This window comes from Mesoplodon mirus (genome assembly GCF_964341445.2).
Source record: "Mesoplodon mirus genome assembly, chromosome: 4".
NCBI lineage: Eukaryota > Metazoa > Chordata > Mammalia > Artiodactyla > Ziphiidae > Mesoplodon > Mesoplodon mirus.
In genome coordinates this window covers 187376852-187392737 of record NC_138979.1, presented here as the reverse complement: position 1 = coordinate 187392737, position 15886 = coordinate 187376852, and the positions used below count along the sequence as shown (strand labels likewise).

Below are 15886 nucleotides of genomic sequence, written 5' to 3'. Positions count from 1 at the left end.
TACACCTAATTTAAAATTTTGTAAGGTCAAGAAAATTTAATTAGAACATCTATTAGTGAGATCATCTTTTTTTCTTTTTTTTCTTTTTTTTTTTGCGGTATGCGGGCCTCTCACCGCTGTGGCCTCTCCCGTTGCAGAGCACAGGCTCCGGACGCGCAGGCCCAGCGGCCATGGCTCACGGGCCCAGCCGCTCCGCGGCATGTGGGATCTCCCCGGACCGGGGCACGAACCCGCGTCCCCTGCATCGGCAGGCAGACTTTCAACCACTGCGCCACCAGGGAAGCCCCCGTGAGATCATCTTTATAGTTGAATAATTAGAAAAAATGCATGATTCTTTGTTCTGGTTCCCTTGTATGATTAACTTTGCATTTTAGATAGTTTCAACTGTAGACACTAGATAAAATTTAGTTAATTGAGAAGTTATTTAATGATGGGGAGTATATTGTAAGTAGAAGGTATTTATTAAAATTCTGCTGTTTTTCTTTTTTTCTTTTGAAGTGGTTTAGAGTAGTGGTTCAGACCCTAGCTTTGGAGTCAGTCAGACCAGGGATAAATCCAGTCCTACTCTGGCATTTATTAGCTCAATGACCTTGGACAAGTTATTTAACCTCTCCAAGCCTCCTTTCCCTAATCTGTAAAATGAAAGTTGGTATTTATCAAAGTTGGTGTGCGAATTGAGAATGTGTGAAGTGTGTGTCACAGTGCCTAGTAATAAGCACTGATAAATGTTGATGGGAGTGCTTTTCCCCCAGTATAGTGATTTTTCATTTAATCCTGGGGGGTTTCATGAGACCCTGAGAGCAGTTTCTTCCAAACTTCTTGGACCGTGACCCACACCAAGAAACACCTTTTACAACGTGACCCAGTCTTACACACAATCCTGTATCTCTCTATATGGATATATGTAGTCAGAATCTCAGGAGACAGCACTCAAACTTTACCATGTGTAGTGTATTGTTTTATTTTTTATTTTAAATTAATAGACTCTTTTTTAGAGCAGTTTTAGGTTTACAGAAAGATTGAACCCTAACAGTTTCCCCTATTATTAACATCTTGCTTTAATGGGGTACCTTGTTGTAATTAATGAACTAATATTCATACATTATTATTAACTAAAGTCCGTAGTTTACATGAGGGTTCACTCTTTCTGTTGTACAGTTCTGTGAGTTTTGACAAGTGTGGAGTGTCATTTATCTACCAATATGGTATCATACAGAGTAGTTTCACTGCCCTAAAAAATTCTTTTCCTTCCACTTACTCATCCTTCCTTCCACCCTCAACTCCTGGCAACTACTGATCATTTTACTGTCTCCACAGTTTTTTCTTTTCCAGAATGTCACATAGTTGGAATCATACAGTATGTAGTCTTTTCAGACTGGTTTCTTTCATTTAGCCATGTGCTTTTATGTTTCCTCTATGTCTTTTTGTGATTTGATAGCTCATTTCTTTTTATCAATGCATGATATTCCATTTTCTGGATGCACCACAGTTTATTTATCCATTCACCTACCAAAGGATATCTTGGTGACTTCCAAGTTGTGGCAGTTATGAATAAAAAGCTACTATAAACATTCGTGTGTAGGTTTTTGTGTAGATATAAATTTTCAATTCATTTGGGTAAATACCAAGAATCTTCATTGCTGGATCTCATGGTAAGAATATGTTTAATTTCGTAAGAAAATGCCAGACTGTCTTCCAAAGTGGATGTACCATTTCATATTTCCATCAGCAGGTTCCTACTGCTCCACATCTTTGTCAGCATTTGGTATTGTCAGTGTTCTGGATTTTGGATATTCTGTTAGGTGTGTAGTGGTTTCTCATTGTTGTTTTAATTTGCAATTCCCTAATGACCTCTGATGAACATCTCTTCACATGCTGATTTGCCATCTGTGTATCTTCTTTGATGAGGTATCTGGATCTTTTGTTCATTTTTTGATTGGGTTCTTTGTTTTCTTATTGAGTTTTAAGAGTTCTGTGTATATTTAGGATACAGATTCTTTATCAGATATGTGTTTTATAAATATTTTCTCCCAGGCTGGTCTTTTCGTTCTCTTTTTTAAAATAAATAAAGAAATTTTAAAATTATTTATTTATTTGTTTGTTTATTTATTTATTTGTTTGTTTCGGTGCGGGCTTTCTCTAGTTGTGTTGAGCCGGGGCTACTCTTCGTTGCAGTGCACGGGCTTCTCATTGCAGTGGCTTCTCTTGTTGCGGAGCACGGGCTCTAGGTATGAGGCCTTCGATAGTTGTGGCTCGCGGGCTCTAGAGCGCCGGCTCAGTAGTGTGACGCAGGGGCTCAGTTGCTCCACGGCATGTGGGATCTTCCCAGGCCAGGGATCAAACCTGTGTCCCCTGCATAGGCAGGCAGATTCTTAACCACTGAGCCACCAGGGAAGTCCCTTTTCATTCTCTTAATACTGTTTTTTTTAATGTATTTTTTTAAATTTTTATTTTATATTAGAGTATAGTTGATTTACAGTGTTGTGTTAGAATACTATTTTACATTGTTCTTCTCCATTAAAAAACAAAACTGGCCCTGAGGGCACTAATTGATTATACAGCACATGAGTAGGTCACAACCTGTGGTTTGAAAATCAGTTCTGCTTCCATAATGTTCACATGGACAATGTCAGTAAAGCAGCTATCATTCTGAGCAGTGATTCTCAACACTGATGAACAAGGGTGTCATAGTTGATACTGCCCTGTTCCTATTTTAGAGGATTCTTTAAGTTTTAGTGAATAGGTTATATTTGGTCAGTTGCATCGCCTCCACACATGGTATGGAGTAATAGCATATCTAGACATTACAAGAAACTTCATGAGTTTTGTATTTCTACAAGGTTTTAGACAGGTTCCCTCAAAATGCATATGCTTTTAAATACTGAAGGAATTAAGTAAGTAAGGTGAAGGGAAGCTAAGATGTATATTTTGTATTCCCAGGAATAGTGTGTGACCAGATTTCACCAATTCAAGCTGGTGAGAGGAAATTTTTATATGATGGAATATATACTTTTAAAATATTAAATTATTAAAGCAAAGGGACTTCCCTGGTGGCACAGTGGTTAAGAATCCGCCTGCCAATGCAGGGGACACGGGTTCAACCCCGGTCCAGGAAGATCCCACATGCCACGGAGCATCTCAGCCCGTGCACCACAACTACTAAGCCTGCTCTCTAGAGCCCATGAGCCACAACTACTGAGCCCTCGTGCCACAACTATTGAAGCCCGTGTGCCTAGAACCCATGCACTGCAATGAGAAGCCACTACAATGAGAAGCCCGTGCACCACAACGAAGAGTAGCCCCCGCTCACCACACTAGAGAAAGCCTTCGTGCAGCAATGATGACCCAACACAGCCAAAAATAAATAAATAAAATAATTTTTTTTAAAAAAAGGCAATGGGCTTCCCTGGTGGCGCAGTGGTTGAGAGTCCGCCTGCCGATGCAGGGGACATGGGTTCGTGCCCCGGCCTGGGAAGATCCCACGTGCCACGGAGCATCTGGGCCCGTGAGCCATGGCCACTGAGCCTGCGCGTCCGGAGCCTGTGCTCCGCAACGGGAGAGGCCACAATAGTGAGAGGCCTGCGTACCGCAAAAAGAAAAAAAAAAAAAAAAAGGCAAAAACAGTGACTTAAACTAATTGATATGGTTACTGAGGATCTAATTTAATGGTCATTTAACTGTATTAGTCTCTTATGAGTAGATGCTACTTAAATATTTAAATGTATCTGCCCTTTCAAGAGTGTTAAATATTTACTTCTTATTTAGAAAAAAATTCTTCATTGATCTTGAAAGGCTAGTTCTAGTTCTTTGCCAAAATAACACAAATTCCAATTATGGAAATTGAGCATAATATCTTACCAAATTATTCGTTCTTTTTCTTTGGAGTTAATTCGTTTCCCCAAAATTTGCAGGAGTAGGGGTGGGTCTCCACCCCCTCCCCTGGCACCCTGCAGTGCCACCTTGTGGAAGGAGGGAAAACTTTAACAAGGGATTTCTGTGATGTCTAGTTTTGAGTAAAATCTGCCAAATATCATATGCACGTGTACAGGCTTCTGACTTTTACACTAACATTTAAAATTTTTTTTTAAATTTGTTTTTTGGCTGCCTTGGGTCTCATTGCTACATGCAGGCTTTTTCTAGTTGCGGCAAGTGGGAGCTACTCGTCGTTGTGGTGTGTGGGCTTCTCATTGCGGTGGCTTCTCTTGTTGTGGAGCACGGTCTCTAGGCGCACGGGCTTCGGTAGTTGTGACATGCGGGCTCAGTAGCTGTGGCTTGCAGGCTCTAGAGTGCAGGCTCAGTAGTTGTGGTGCACGGGCTTAGTTGCCCCGCAGCATGTGGGATCTTCCCGGACCAGGGCTTGAACCTGTGTCCCCTGCATTGGCAGGCGGATTCTTAACCACTGCGCTACCAGGGAAGTCCCCAACACTAACATTTTAAAAAGATTTTTATCCTTCTTCTCTCTGATGTGGAGTAACTCAGTGATTAGGGGGGTAAAATATTGGTCTTTTTTTTTTTTTCCTATGGAGACCTTGAAGATAAGAAGGCAAGACACCTACCCTTTGTGACTCAACCTATTTTAAAAAGAAATTTTTTTATATACTTTGGGGAGTTTATTGAGTGCCTACTATGTGCCAGGCTTTACTCCAGGCACTAGTGATAGAGCAGTGAACTAACTAAAATCCCTTCTCTCAGGGAGCTTATGTTCTAGTGGGAGGAGACAGAGGATAAACAAATAAATAAATGTACAACATAGATCAGGTGGTGATGAAAACGAAGAAGAAAAAAAGCAGACTGAGATAGAGAAGTGCTGTTTTAGATAGGTTGGTTAGGTGAGCAAATGTTTTAAAGGCTCTACTATGTAGATGACTTACATTAGTGATAGATTCCCAGTGATTTTCTTTATGTAGCTCAGATGTTCTTGAGAGTGAGGAGAAGTTGACCTCTTAATCTGATATGGTTATGCAGTTAGCTGCCTGCTAGGCTGCCTCCATCTTTTTTTTACTGAGCACACTTATATTTTACTCAGGCACTGAGTTAGAGAACACAGGTCCTGCCCTCAGTGGCCTTATGGCCATTCTAGGTTTTTTTTTTTTTAACAACTTTTAAAAAATATAAAAATATGTGCAGCTTGAGATACACTTAGATGATTTCAAGAGCAGGTGGTGGGTCACAACGCATTCCTGTGAGTCACAAACACTGTTCCAGTAGAGGATGTAATCATGAAAACCATTGATAATTTACTGTAAGAATGTTATGCCAGAAATAGCCACAGTCTGTTATAGGAGAGCAAAAGAGGAGGCCCTGACTCACATTGGGTCAGGATGGGTAGACAGTGGCGTCAGGAAGTACTTCCAAGAGGAGGTGGACGTTTGCGGACGATGGAGGACAGACAGGCGGGCAGGGTCTGATAGCGTGACTTGTCTGGGCAGAGGGAACAGTTTGAAGAAAGGCATATAAGGCATCTTATCATCACGTGCTATGCTGCTTACAGCACATAGTATAAATCTTTGTGTGGTTTTCTAACTGTAGTTAACCACATCTTTTTATTTTCAACATATTCATCTTTTAGGAAGAATAAACATCAACTTCTTTTTTTCTTTGTTTTCTTAATCCTTAACCCTATTGGGCTTCATCTCTATGCACTATTAAGAAAGAAAAAAATAACACTACCCATTAGATTGTGACATGCTATCAGTTGTAAGATATATTGTGATTTCAAAGATATTTTTAAAAAGTGCATCTAGGATTAATACTTATGATATTTGTGTTGGGAGATTCTTCAGTTTCTTTTAATCTAAGAAAATACTTGCTAGAATAATGGTAGCAGTCCCATGCCTTTTCAGCTCCAATTTTAGGGGTTGCTCTAGGGAAGTATGTACCATCCAGGTCAATGCCAGCTTAATTTATCTGGAGAGCTTTTAAATCTGTCATGATTATAATGACATTAGCTTTGATTGAGTAGTAGAGATTAGGGGAAATGGATTTTGCTAAGATTAGGAAAGATAAGGTTTACTAAAGACTATAAAATAGAATTAAAAACTGAAGTAATGTGTAGTGACTTTCGGATAAGTTATCTGGGAGTTCTTAGCTTTCAAACATAAATGTTCAGACTCACAACTCTGCCATTCTGCCCCTCCTCCCCTTTCCCCATCATGCCGGACATATTCACGAGCTGGAAAGTCTTGGTAATTCAAAAGTGTCCCTGAAGAGTGTCACGCCATGGTTCATTCTGACAGCAGGCTCCTAAAGAATTCTGCTTTCCGAGCAGAGAAGCACAAGCCATGCCTTTACGGTGCCACTATGTGCCCATGGTGGGTGATGAGCATGCGAGACTGGTTCTGGCCAGAGGCCCAGCTTCCAGAAGCAGATGGTTGTGTAAACCTTCACTAGCTCACAGTATGGAGAACAAATCATGGATCCTGTAGTAGACACAAGTGGTACAGGATGAGGAATGAAAAGGCTGAAGAACTGCGGAAAACAGGACCCACTCCTGGTTATTAGTGAAATGTAGTTACAGCACTTAAAGAGAAGATAATTTTTAAAAATATTCTCACTGATTTGAAATTTTGATTTATAAACTGTGGTTTGGGAAAATATGTTATTAGATCTTAAAGAGCATAGGCTATGAGGGGACTTCCCGGGTGGCCCAGTGGCTAAGACTCCGCGCTCCCAATGCAGGGGGTCCGGATTTATCCCTGGTCAGGGAACTAGATTCCACAGGCCACAATGCAGATCCCGCATGCTGTAACTAAGACCCGGCGCAGCCAAACAAACAAACAAATAAATAAATAAATTTAAAGCATAGGCTGTGAAATCACATGGGAAAATATTTACCATTAGAAGTATAAAATAAATATGAGTAAACAAGAATAAAAATATATTCCAAGGGCTTACCTGGTGGTGCAGTGGTTGAGAATCCGCCTGCCAATGCAGGGGACACGGGTTCAAGCCCTGGTCCGGGAAGATCCCACATGCCACAGAGCAACTAAGCCCGTGGGCCACAACTACTGAGCCTGCGCTCTAGAGCCCACGAGCCACAACAACTGAAGCCCGCGTGCCTAGAGCCCGTGCTCCGCAACAAGAGAAGCCACCGCAGTGAGAAGCCCGCACACCGCAACAGGGTAGCCCCTGCTCGCTGCAACTAGAGAAAACCTGTGCACAGCAACAAAGACCCAATGCAGCCAAAAATAAATAAGTAAATAAATTTATTAAAAGAAAAAATTCCACTTGTTCTGATAAAACTGGTACAGCATTAAGGCCCTTCAGTTCCAGCCTTGTTTGCACTGGATCCAGGAATCACCTATTTTATTCCAAATTCTATATATTCCAGGCCATTTATGTTAGTATTTAAAAGACCCCCAACTTTTTTTTTTTTTTTTAGCAAATCTCATTTTTAATTCCAATCACACATACCCATCATTTTGGCATTCAGTGCTACATATATATTTTACATAAAAATCCCATTTCTTGAAGAGGAGGAACAAATCCTTACATGCTTCTGGTAATATCATTTTCCACTAAAAGTTTGATGTCTTTTAAAGAACATTATTTTCCACTTGTTAAAAAAATAAATATCTTTCAAAGCACTTTAAAAATATAAAAATTTTACACGTGTTATGATGTTATAATTTATGGGGTTAAATAAATGCAGTGTACTCTTCAAAAAAAAATTTTTTTTAAACTTTATTATAAGGAGAGAGGGCATTTTATAACAGCAAAGTCAGAAATTCCCCATCACTCAGATAATTTAATTTATCCTAGGCACATAATAATGCAGCTCAAAACAACCTTAACAAAAACAGCCAAAACTTCTACTATCCCCTCCCCCTTCACTAGTATGTCCTAACAACTAAACTTTAACAAAAGGAGGGAAGGAAAAAGATCACGATCTCACAGTCCCAGAATTTCCCATTTCCCCCAAACTTAAAAGCCAACAGTGGCCATAAAAACGTGAGAAAGTGAGGGGTTCTATATGAAGTTACAGATTAAACTGAATGACAGATGTAAAAAATAAACTGAAAAGTTTAACAATGCTTAAAATGAAATCCGCTTATTACAAAGAACAGACTTTAAAAACGTTTAACATCATTTTAGCTTCATCCTAATGAAGCAACCATGTTAAAACAATGAAGACAATGACTCATATTTTTCCTTATTAAACTCCTGATCATTGTTGACTCCCATCCATTTCTAGTGTTCAAATAATGATCTAAACACAGCTCAGATGGAAATAATGTACTTACATTGGCACAACAGGAGACTTCCCAATATTTTATATTTGAAATAACCATTTTTAATTAGCCTATTAAGAATTTTAAAACTAATGTTCACATTTTTAATTCAACAAGTCTGTGGGTTAGTTTGCTTTTTGGTTTGTTGGTTTTGGGGTGGAGGTAGGGACTAAAATCAAAACACATTACTTCCAGAGCTGACAATAATATTGTAATATACAAGTCAACCTTCAAATTCCAGATTTGCTTTTTTCAGCCATGCCTTCATTTTGATAACAAAAGTGGCCTCCTGTGTGTTTCTATCAAGTCCATTTATAACACCTTCAACATAGAGGAATGATAATTTCTCCCAAGTTCAGTTGGTATGGGTTGGGGAGTGGGCACCATGTAGAGCTAATGGGAGCAGTGTCCCGTGGTATGAGAGCGCAGTTTCTCACCTCACCAGCACCTTCTCTCAATGCCACCTCCCTCAACACAGTAGAGTTTCATTCATAATTTGGATTTTTAAACCAGAAGGTTGTTTTGGTCAATCCAAAATAACCCAAAGAGCTTGCTAAAGTTACATCAATAAGCAGCTTTTTATAGAAGGACTGAAAGAATTAAATAGAAGGCACAGTAGCACTGTAAAGCTTTTTCAGATCATGATAATCTTTTTGTGTGTATATATGGAACCCAAACTTTCTTTTTTGTTGTTAAAAATGTCTGATGAGGGCTTCCCTGGTGGCGCAGTGGTTGGGAGTCCGCCTGCCGATGCAGGGGACGCAGGTTCGTGCCCTGGTCCGGGAAGATCCCACATGCCGCGGAGCGGCTGGGCCCGTGAGCCATGGCCGCTGAGCCTGCGCGTCCGGAGCCTGTGCTCCACGGCGGGAGAGGCCACAGCAGTGAGAGGCCCGCGCGCTGCAAAAAAAAAAAAATTAAAAAAAAAAAAAATGTCTGATGAACAATCCGAAAATCCTTATTTGTCTTCTTTCCCTTTAGTTTTTCTGTATTCCATCTCTCGAAAACTGGCCAGAATCTTGTTTTCTCTCTTTCGTCTCTCTTCTTGGTTAAAGGATGCAAGGGCTCTCTTCTCACCAGCACTATAGATCTGGTTCTCTTTTCGCAGTCGCACAGCCTCCATTCGGCGATGCCTGCTACCACTCATTATGTAACCCGAGCTTTCAAATGATGCAATTTCTTCACTTGTCAAGCCAATTTCACCTCTTCGTGGGATACGTTTTCCAGCTTTTACATATTCAGCCATAGCTGCACCTTCCCCAGGTAACAGAGCATGGCCATAGTTCAAAGGTTTATCATCTTGAGAGGCAAGTGTTTTGGGAGCTTCTGGGCCAATCAAATCTGAGGGTTCTTCAGGCTTCCAGGGATTCTCCAGAAACTCTTCTTGGGACTCTTTAGAACTTGAATCACTGGAATCTTTTCTGCTCTTCTTAGACTTCTTTTTCTTATATTTCTTCGATCTGCGTTTCTTCTTCTTTTCCTCTTTCTTGGCTTTCTTTGCTCTCCTTTTTGTATCTTCATCACTGGAGTCTGTTTCAGAATCAGAGTCACTGTCACTATCATCAGAATACTTCTTGTGTTTTCTTTTAGGTGATTTTTTCTTCCTCCTTTTCTTGGACCTTTCTTTTGAATGACTAGACTTCTTCTTCTTCTTTTCTTCTTCTGAAGTAGGAGCTGGAGTGGTGCTTTTCTTTGGCTCTTCGTCCTCTACTGGTGTATGTTCATCAGAGTCTGGTTCTGGATTCTTTGGAGAAAGTCCCCATACTTCAGGAGCTCCCAATTCTCCAATCCTCTCTCTTTCACTTAATCTCTTCTGCCGCAGGCTCTCTTCCCTCTCCTTGTCCAGGAGGCTAGGCCATGGCTTGTCGCTCCCGTAGGGGCTTGAGTAGCCGCCATAATAGGCGGACGAGGAGGCAGAAGCGAAAGGGGCGCCCCGCGGCGCGGAGGGCCGCTGTCGAGAGCGTGACCGCGAGCGGGAGCGGTAGGACTGGTTTCGGGAGCCTTGACTGGGGCCACTCAGTTGATGGCTAAGGCCATTCCGGTCCCCGGACCGAGAGCAAGAGTGCGAGCGAGAGCGGCGGCCCCGCGGGGAGCGAGAGGATCTGCTGGGCTTAGGGCTCTTCGACGAACTGCGATGCTTCGCCCCGGAGCCCGAGGCCTCCCACTCCGAGCTGCGGGAGCCAGACACCGGAGCCATAGCTGTTGCTGGGTCCCCAAAGCCGTGGGAGAAGGGGGCGCTCTCGCGAGCTGGGAAGATCTCCGTTGCCTTGGCTCCCAGGACCAGCAGCCGCGACACCACCCGAGCCCGAGAAAACCTTGGAAAAAACCAAGACCCTCAACTTTTAAAGATAAATTCCTCTGTGGGTTAGTGAGCAGAAATAACTGTTTTATCCTAGAAGAACCGAAGGAAAAGAGATTGTTGAACAGACTGGATGTACCTTAGATCATGAGTAGTGTTTCCTCAGTTCTGTGGTATGGTGGAGGTTTTATATTTTGTCTGTCATTCGTGAAGTCGACCACATTTCACAGTGCCTCCCATACATCCGATACTGATCAGGCAATGGGAACAAAAGATTAAAAAGTGAATTGCTTGGAGGCACGTAGGGCCTAGTGTGATGTAATAAAGGTGTGTGTGAAGAGCTGCTGGATCACAAAGGAAGGAACATGTAACCTCCCTGGTGAGAGGAGGTGGTGAAGGGAGGGTTTGCAAAGGTGGTAGCGTATGAGCTGAGTTTTGAAGGGTGAATAGGAGTTTACAGGCAAACAGGAAGGGCACTGGGGCAGAGGGACAGCGGCCTGAGAGAACTTGGACTTGAGGGAGCAAGGTTCATTGTGGGAAGGCACTAGGACTGGAAGGCTAGGAAGGCTGTGAGGAATCTCTTACCCGTGATAGGAATTTGCAGTTTATCCTGTAGTCTAGGCTTTCTCAGAGGGCATTCTGTGGAAATCCAAGCCCCATAAGAGTCTCTGGGGGAGAAAAGTTAGAGACTCACATGAACATTACAATGTTAGACTCTTGAGTGCTCAGTAAAGAAACCAGTTTCCTGTTTATAAACCCGAAGAAATGTTTTGGGAAGGATTGCTATTAGGCAGTGCAGGGCTCCTGAATATTTTAAGCAAGGGGATTACTTCAACTGATTTACATTTAGGAAATTAACTGGCGACAGTGAAGGGGTAGGTTGGAGTAAGAGGAGATTGGTGGCAAGAGAACAGTTCATAACTATCACTAGTTTTGGTAATAAAATCTGGCCGTCAGTGTGGAGATGTTTAATCTCAAAATTTAGGAATTTAGGACACTTCTAAGAAAAAAATATTTTAACAATGAACTAAAATACTTAGTTGACAGCAGGGATTTTGAGAGGAGAATTTTGGGACAAATGCAGATTTTGTTTCTGACTTTGATCAAAGATTAAACAAATACTTTATAGTACTGTCTCTGATCAAAGAAAATTTTTGGTTTAAATTTTACTTTAGGAGTAATGTTTTTTAAAAATCCCTTATGATACAACCTCTTGGGTTCTTAGATCAAAGTGGTAGGGTTTTTAAAAGTTTTTTTTAAATAATGCTGGACAATTTTTATTTTTTAATTTTTCAAATACATTATAATGTACCTTCATTTAAGGACCATTTTCATTTCTTTTACTGTGATATATTATTTCTTCAGTCAATTTTTAAAAATAAATTGGATTTTTGGTCTTTCTGGTACTAGTTTTTAGGAGCCTTTTATATATTGAGGAGATTGGCTTTTTATATGTAATATGAGTTACAAATATTTTTCCCCAGTTTTTTTTTTTTTTTTTTTTGCTTTGTAAAAGATCCCTGTGTTTTATTACTTGAATATATCTTTTTCTGTGGCGTCTGGTTTTTGAGTCATAGGTAGAAAGGGCTCTGTACTCCAAGGTTATAAAAAGGAATTTACCCAGTTTTAGTCTAGACTCTTTACAATTTTGTGATTTATATTTAACTATTTGATCTATTAGGAACTTATGCTTGTGTATGATGTGCAATATGAACCCATTTTTTTCCAGACGGGTATTTTAATTGCTCAGGCATCATTCATTATATAGTCTTTTCCCTCCCTCCTCCGTTTTGAGATACCTGCTTCGTCATTACCGTTTTCTGTTTCTGGACTTTATAATTTGTCCCGTTGGTCTCCTTATGTGCTGTTGCCATACTGTTTTGAGGCTTTATGATATCTAGTAGGTGCTAGTTTCTTTCTCATACTCCTCTTTTGGCATTTTCCTGACTTGTCTTACATTTTAGTTTTTCTACATGAACTTTAGGATCAGCTTAACCTGTCCCGTAAGCATTCTGGCAGGGTGGGGTGGCAGTGCGGGAGTGGGGTTGGTGGGGGGATCACTTTTAATTTACAGATTAATCTCTTTATTGATGGATGACTCTAAGTTGTAGCTTTAATTTAATCTTTCTCTTACAGATGATATTAACCGTGTTCTTGAGCAACAATGAACAGATTTTAACAGAAGTTCCTATAACACCAGAAACAACATGTCGGGATGTTGTAGAATTTTGCAAGGAACCTGGAGAAGGCAGTTGCCATTTAGCTGAAGTGTGGAGGGGAAATGGTATGTATTAGGCTCTATAAAGATGACTAAGTACATGAAATCCAGTGTTTATTGAATACAGAATGTTGTTTCTGGTTCTTTGTTATCTGAGGTAATAAGGAATTGAATAAAGTAAAAACTATTCTATCACATGAGGATAGGATGTTATAAATGCTGTTTGCAAAAAAGTGTGTTCTGTGATTTGACCCTCACCGTAGCCATGTGGAAGAAGCTGGGAAAGCGGATCCGTTCTCGTGTGAAGGCTTTCTGACATCACTGCTGACCAAACGAGAGTTCTCTGACCACTGAGACCTTACAGTGTTTTGTTTGTTGCATGTCAGGTTGTTCATCTGCTTTTCTTCTCCCTACGATAACTTCACTAAGACAAAAACATTATCGTGTTCCCCTGTGTACAAAGCCTTTTAAATAGTAAGTGCTTGTTTATTAAGTTGAGAAGAGTTAATACTGGCTCTTACATTTAAGGATTTGTCAGATAGCTGGGCAGAGATGATCAGTGTACGTAATATAATTACCGAATACAGAAAATTCTGCAAAAAAATGTGGACTGTCACGGAGGGGTGGAATTGAACTGGGATAGGATACACCAGGCGAGGGGAGCAGTGTGAGGGAAGGACAAGAGAAGAGCATGGACAAGGCGTGCTCCTCAGACAGCACTGAGAGGAGGGGGCCCGGGAGGGTGGGAACTAGACTGGCAAGGCCACCTGCTCCGGCAGCGTGTGGAAGGAGGTAGCTGTGTGCATGGATGGGTCTGAGTCAGGAAGCAAGAGAGTGGTCAGTTGGTACATGCTGTGTATGAGGTGGGCGTCCAGATGGATGTGTTTAAAGGACACTTAGGGATAATCAGTGAATTCTTGCACTTTTTAAAAATAATTTTTTAATTGAGGTATAATTGACATACAACATTTTATTAGTTTGAAATGTACTACATAATTATTTGATATTTGTATATATTGTGAAATGATCACCACAGTAAATCTAGTTAGTATCCATTGCTGCACACAGTTACAGAATATTTTTTCTTGTGATGAGAACTTTTAAGGTCTACTCTCTTAGCAACTTCAAATATGCAGTATGTTTTTTTTTAATTAATTTATTTTTGGAGGCATTGGATCTTTGTTGCTGTGCACAGGCTTTCTCTTGTTGCAGCGAGTGGGGGCTACTCTTCATTGTGGTGCATGGGCTTCTCATTGCAGTGGCTTCTCTTGTTGCAGAACATGGGCTGTAGGTGCACGGGCTTCAATAGTTGTGGCACACAGGCTCAGTAGTTGTGGCTCACAGGTTCTAGAGCACAAGCTCAGTAGTTGTTGTTCCACAGCATGTAGGACCTTCCCGGACCAGGAATCGAACCCATGTCCCCTGCATTGGCAGGCAGATTCTTAACTACTGCACCACCAGGGAAGTCCCTGCAGTATGTATTATTAACTCTGGTCACCTTGCTGTATATTACATCCCCAGTAAGAGTTCTTTATATATTGTAGATACAAGTCCCTTATTAGGTGTATGATTTGTAAATATTTTCTTCCAAAGTCTTGTGCTTTTAATGTTATCCTTTAAATTCAGAGTAAAAACTTTAAGGACACATTGAGAGAAACTTGACTTTGATAAATGGTGGATTATTTACTAAAGTAGAAGTAAGAGTCCAGTTCCTCAGTTATCAGTCTGATATCAGCTACAGGAAGAGGGGTGTTAAGTAATTGCAGTTTTTAGAGGACTAATGTTAGAGCCTGGTCATTCCATCATTGTTTGCTCTTCTCTAGCCTCTTAGCACTCTTGCTTTTTGTGGCTTGCTGTCACTTCTTATTCCTTATCTGCCCCTTATATTAGTCTGGGAGAGCCCCAGTGGTCCCTAGCTGCTTGAGTCACTCAGTTGGTGCAGTCCTTGGCTCCAGGGCCATCTGAAATCATAACCTGTGGTCTAGCCTCATCAGGAATGAGGCCTACCTCCTCGGAGCACAGAGAGTCACAGCCACTGCTCCCACTGTCTAGAGCAGTCCCTAGCACCCACGCACCTTTGCTTCTCATCCCTTCCTTGAATCTCAGAGTGCGTTAAGGGTCCCTCCCCTTTGCTCCAGTACTGTCATTGTATTTATCAAAACATAATATAGTAGCTTTCATCTCTCTCTCTCTTATTGGACTAAAATTCCTGAAGACAGGAACTTGTTTGTTCACCATCATACCGCCAGTGCCCAGCCTGTTTCTCATAATAGGCCCTGAGTAAACACTTAAATCATTGAGTAAATTGGAGCAGCAAAGCGAGGTCTTGAAGAGATGGTGGTGGATGAGATTCAAAGGAAAGGGAAAAAGCACAGCCTTTCTCAGTCTTTTTTACCCCAGAGGAACCCTTAAGGTAATTTTCAGATTTTGGAGAACGCTTTGCATAAAAATTACTGCATCCATAACACATGGTATACTCATGTCATCAGTATTCAGAAGTATGATACTCCAATGTAATTGTCAGTGCTTTTGAGAAGAGAGTATTTCTCTGTGGATCTGTGTATTAGTTTGCCCAGGCCGCCATAACAAAGTAACACAAACTGGGTGGCTTAAGTAAGAGAAATTTATCTTTTCACAATTCTGGAGGCTAGAGGTCTGAGATCAAGGTGTCAGCAAGGTTGGTTTCTCCTGAGGCCTCTCTCCTTGGCTTGTAGACAGCAGTCTTCTCCCTGTGTCCTTACATGGCCTTCCGTCTGTGTGTGTCTGTGTCCTAATCTCTTCTTAAAGAGACACCAGTCATTTGGATTAGGGCCCACCCTAATGACCTCATCTTAACTTATTACCTCTTTAAAGATCCTGTCTTCAAATAAGGTCACATTCTGAGGTACTAGGGGTTAGGACTTCAGCATATGAATTTGTGTGTGAAGGGACACAACCCAGCCCATAACAATCTGTTAACTTGGCCAGCTTATTATCCTGATCTTCTTGTGGTTCCCTTCCTCACAGAATATGTCAGCTCTAATGCAAATCAGGAGTGTAGGTAGGACCTTCAGTTTTTCTTTTTGTGAAATTTCCTGCTTGATTTTCTTTTTGCCTTATCCAAGAATGGCTGAAAGTCTTATCATAGATTTCTCCATTACA

At 41.1% G+C, this 15886-nt stretch overlaps 2 protein-coding genes across 6 annotated transcripts in view; one reads left to right on the top strand and one right to left on the bottom strand.

The window, feature by feature from the left end:
• Positions 1 to 15886, top strand: part of PPP1R13B (protein phosphatase 1 regulatory subunit 13B) — an 88574-nt gene that overhangs the window by 23242 nt on the left and 49446 nt on the right. For 4 of the 5 annotated variants that reach the window (XM_082619774.1, XM_082619773.1, XM_082619772.1 and 1 more), the window contains exon 2: positions 12664 to 12811. In XM_082619774.1, the coding sequence (XP_082475900.1) occupies positions 12664 to 12811 (148 nt within the window). Of the gene's footprint in view, positions 1 to 9402; positions 9492 to 12663; positions 12812 to 15886 lie in introns of those variants that run through there. The other variant, XM_082619771.1, reaches the window with a different exon arrangement.
• Positions 8649 to 10438, bottom strand: LOC309803485 (NF-kappa-B-activating protein-like). The gene has a single exon (XM_082619777.1). It carries the CDS (start codon positions 10423 to 10425, stop codon positions 9187 to 9189), a length of 1239 nt encoding a protein of 412 aa, XP_082475903.1. The 5' UTR covers positions 10426 to 10438; the 3' UTR covers positions 8649 to 9186.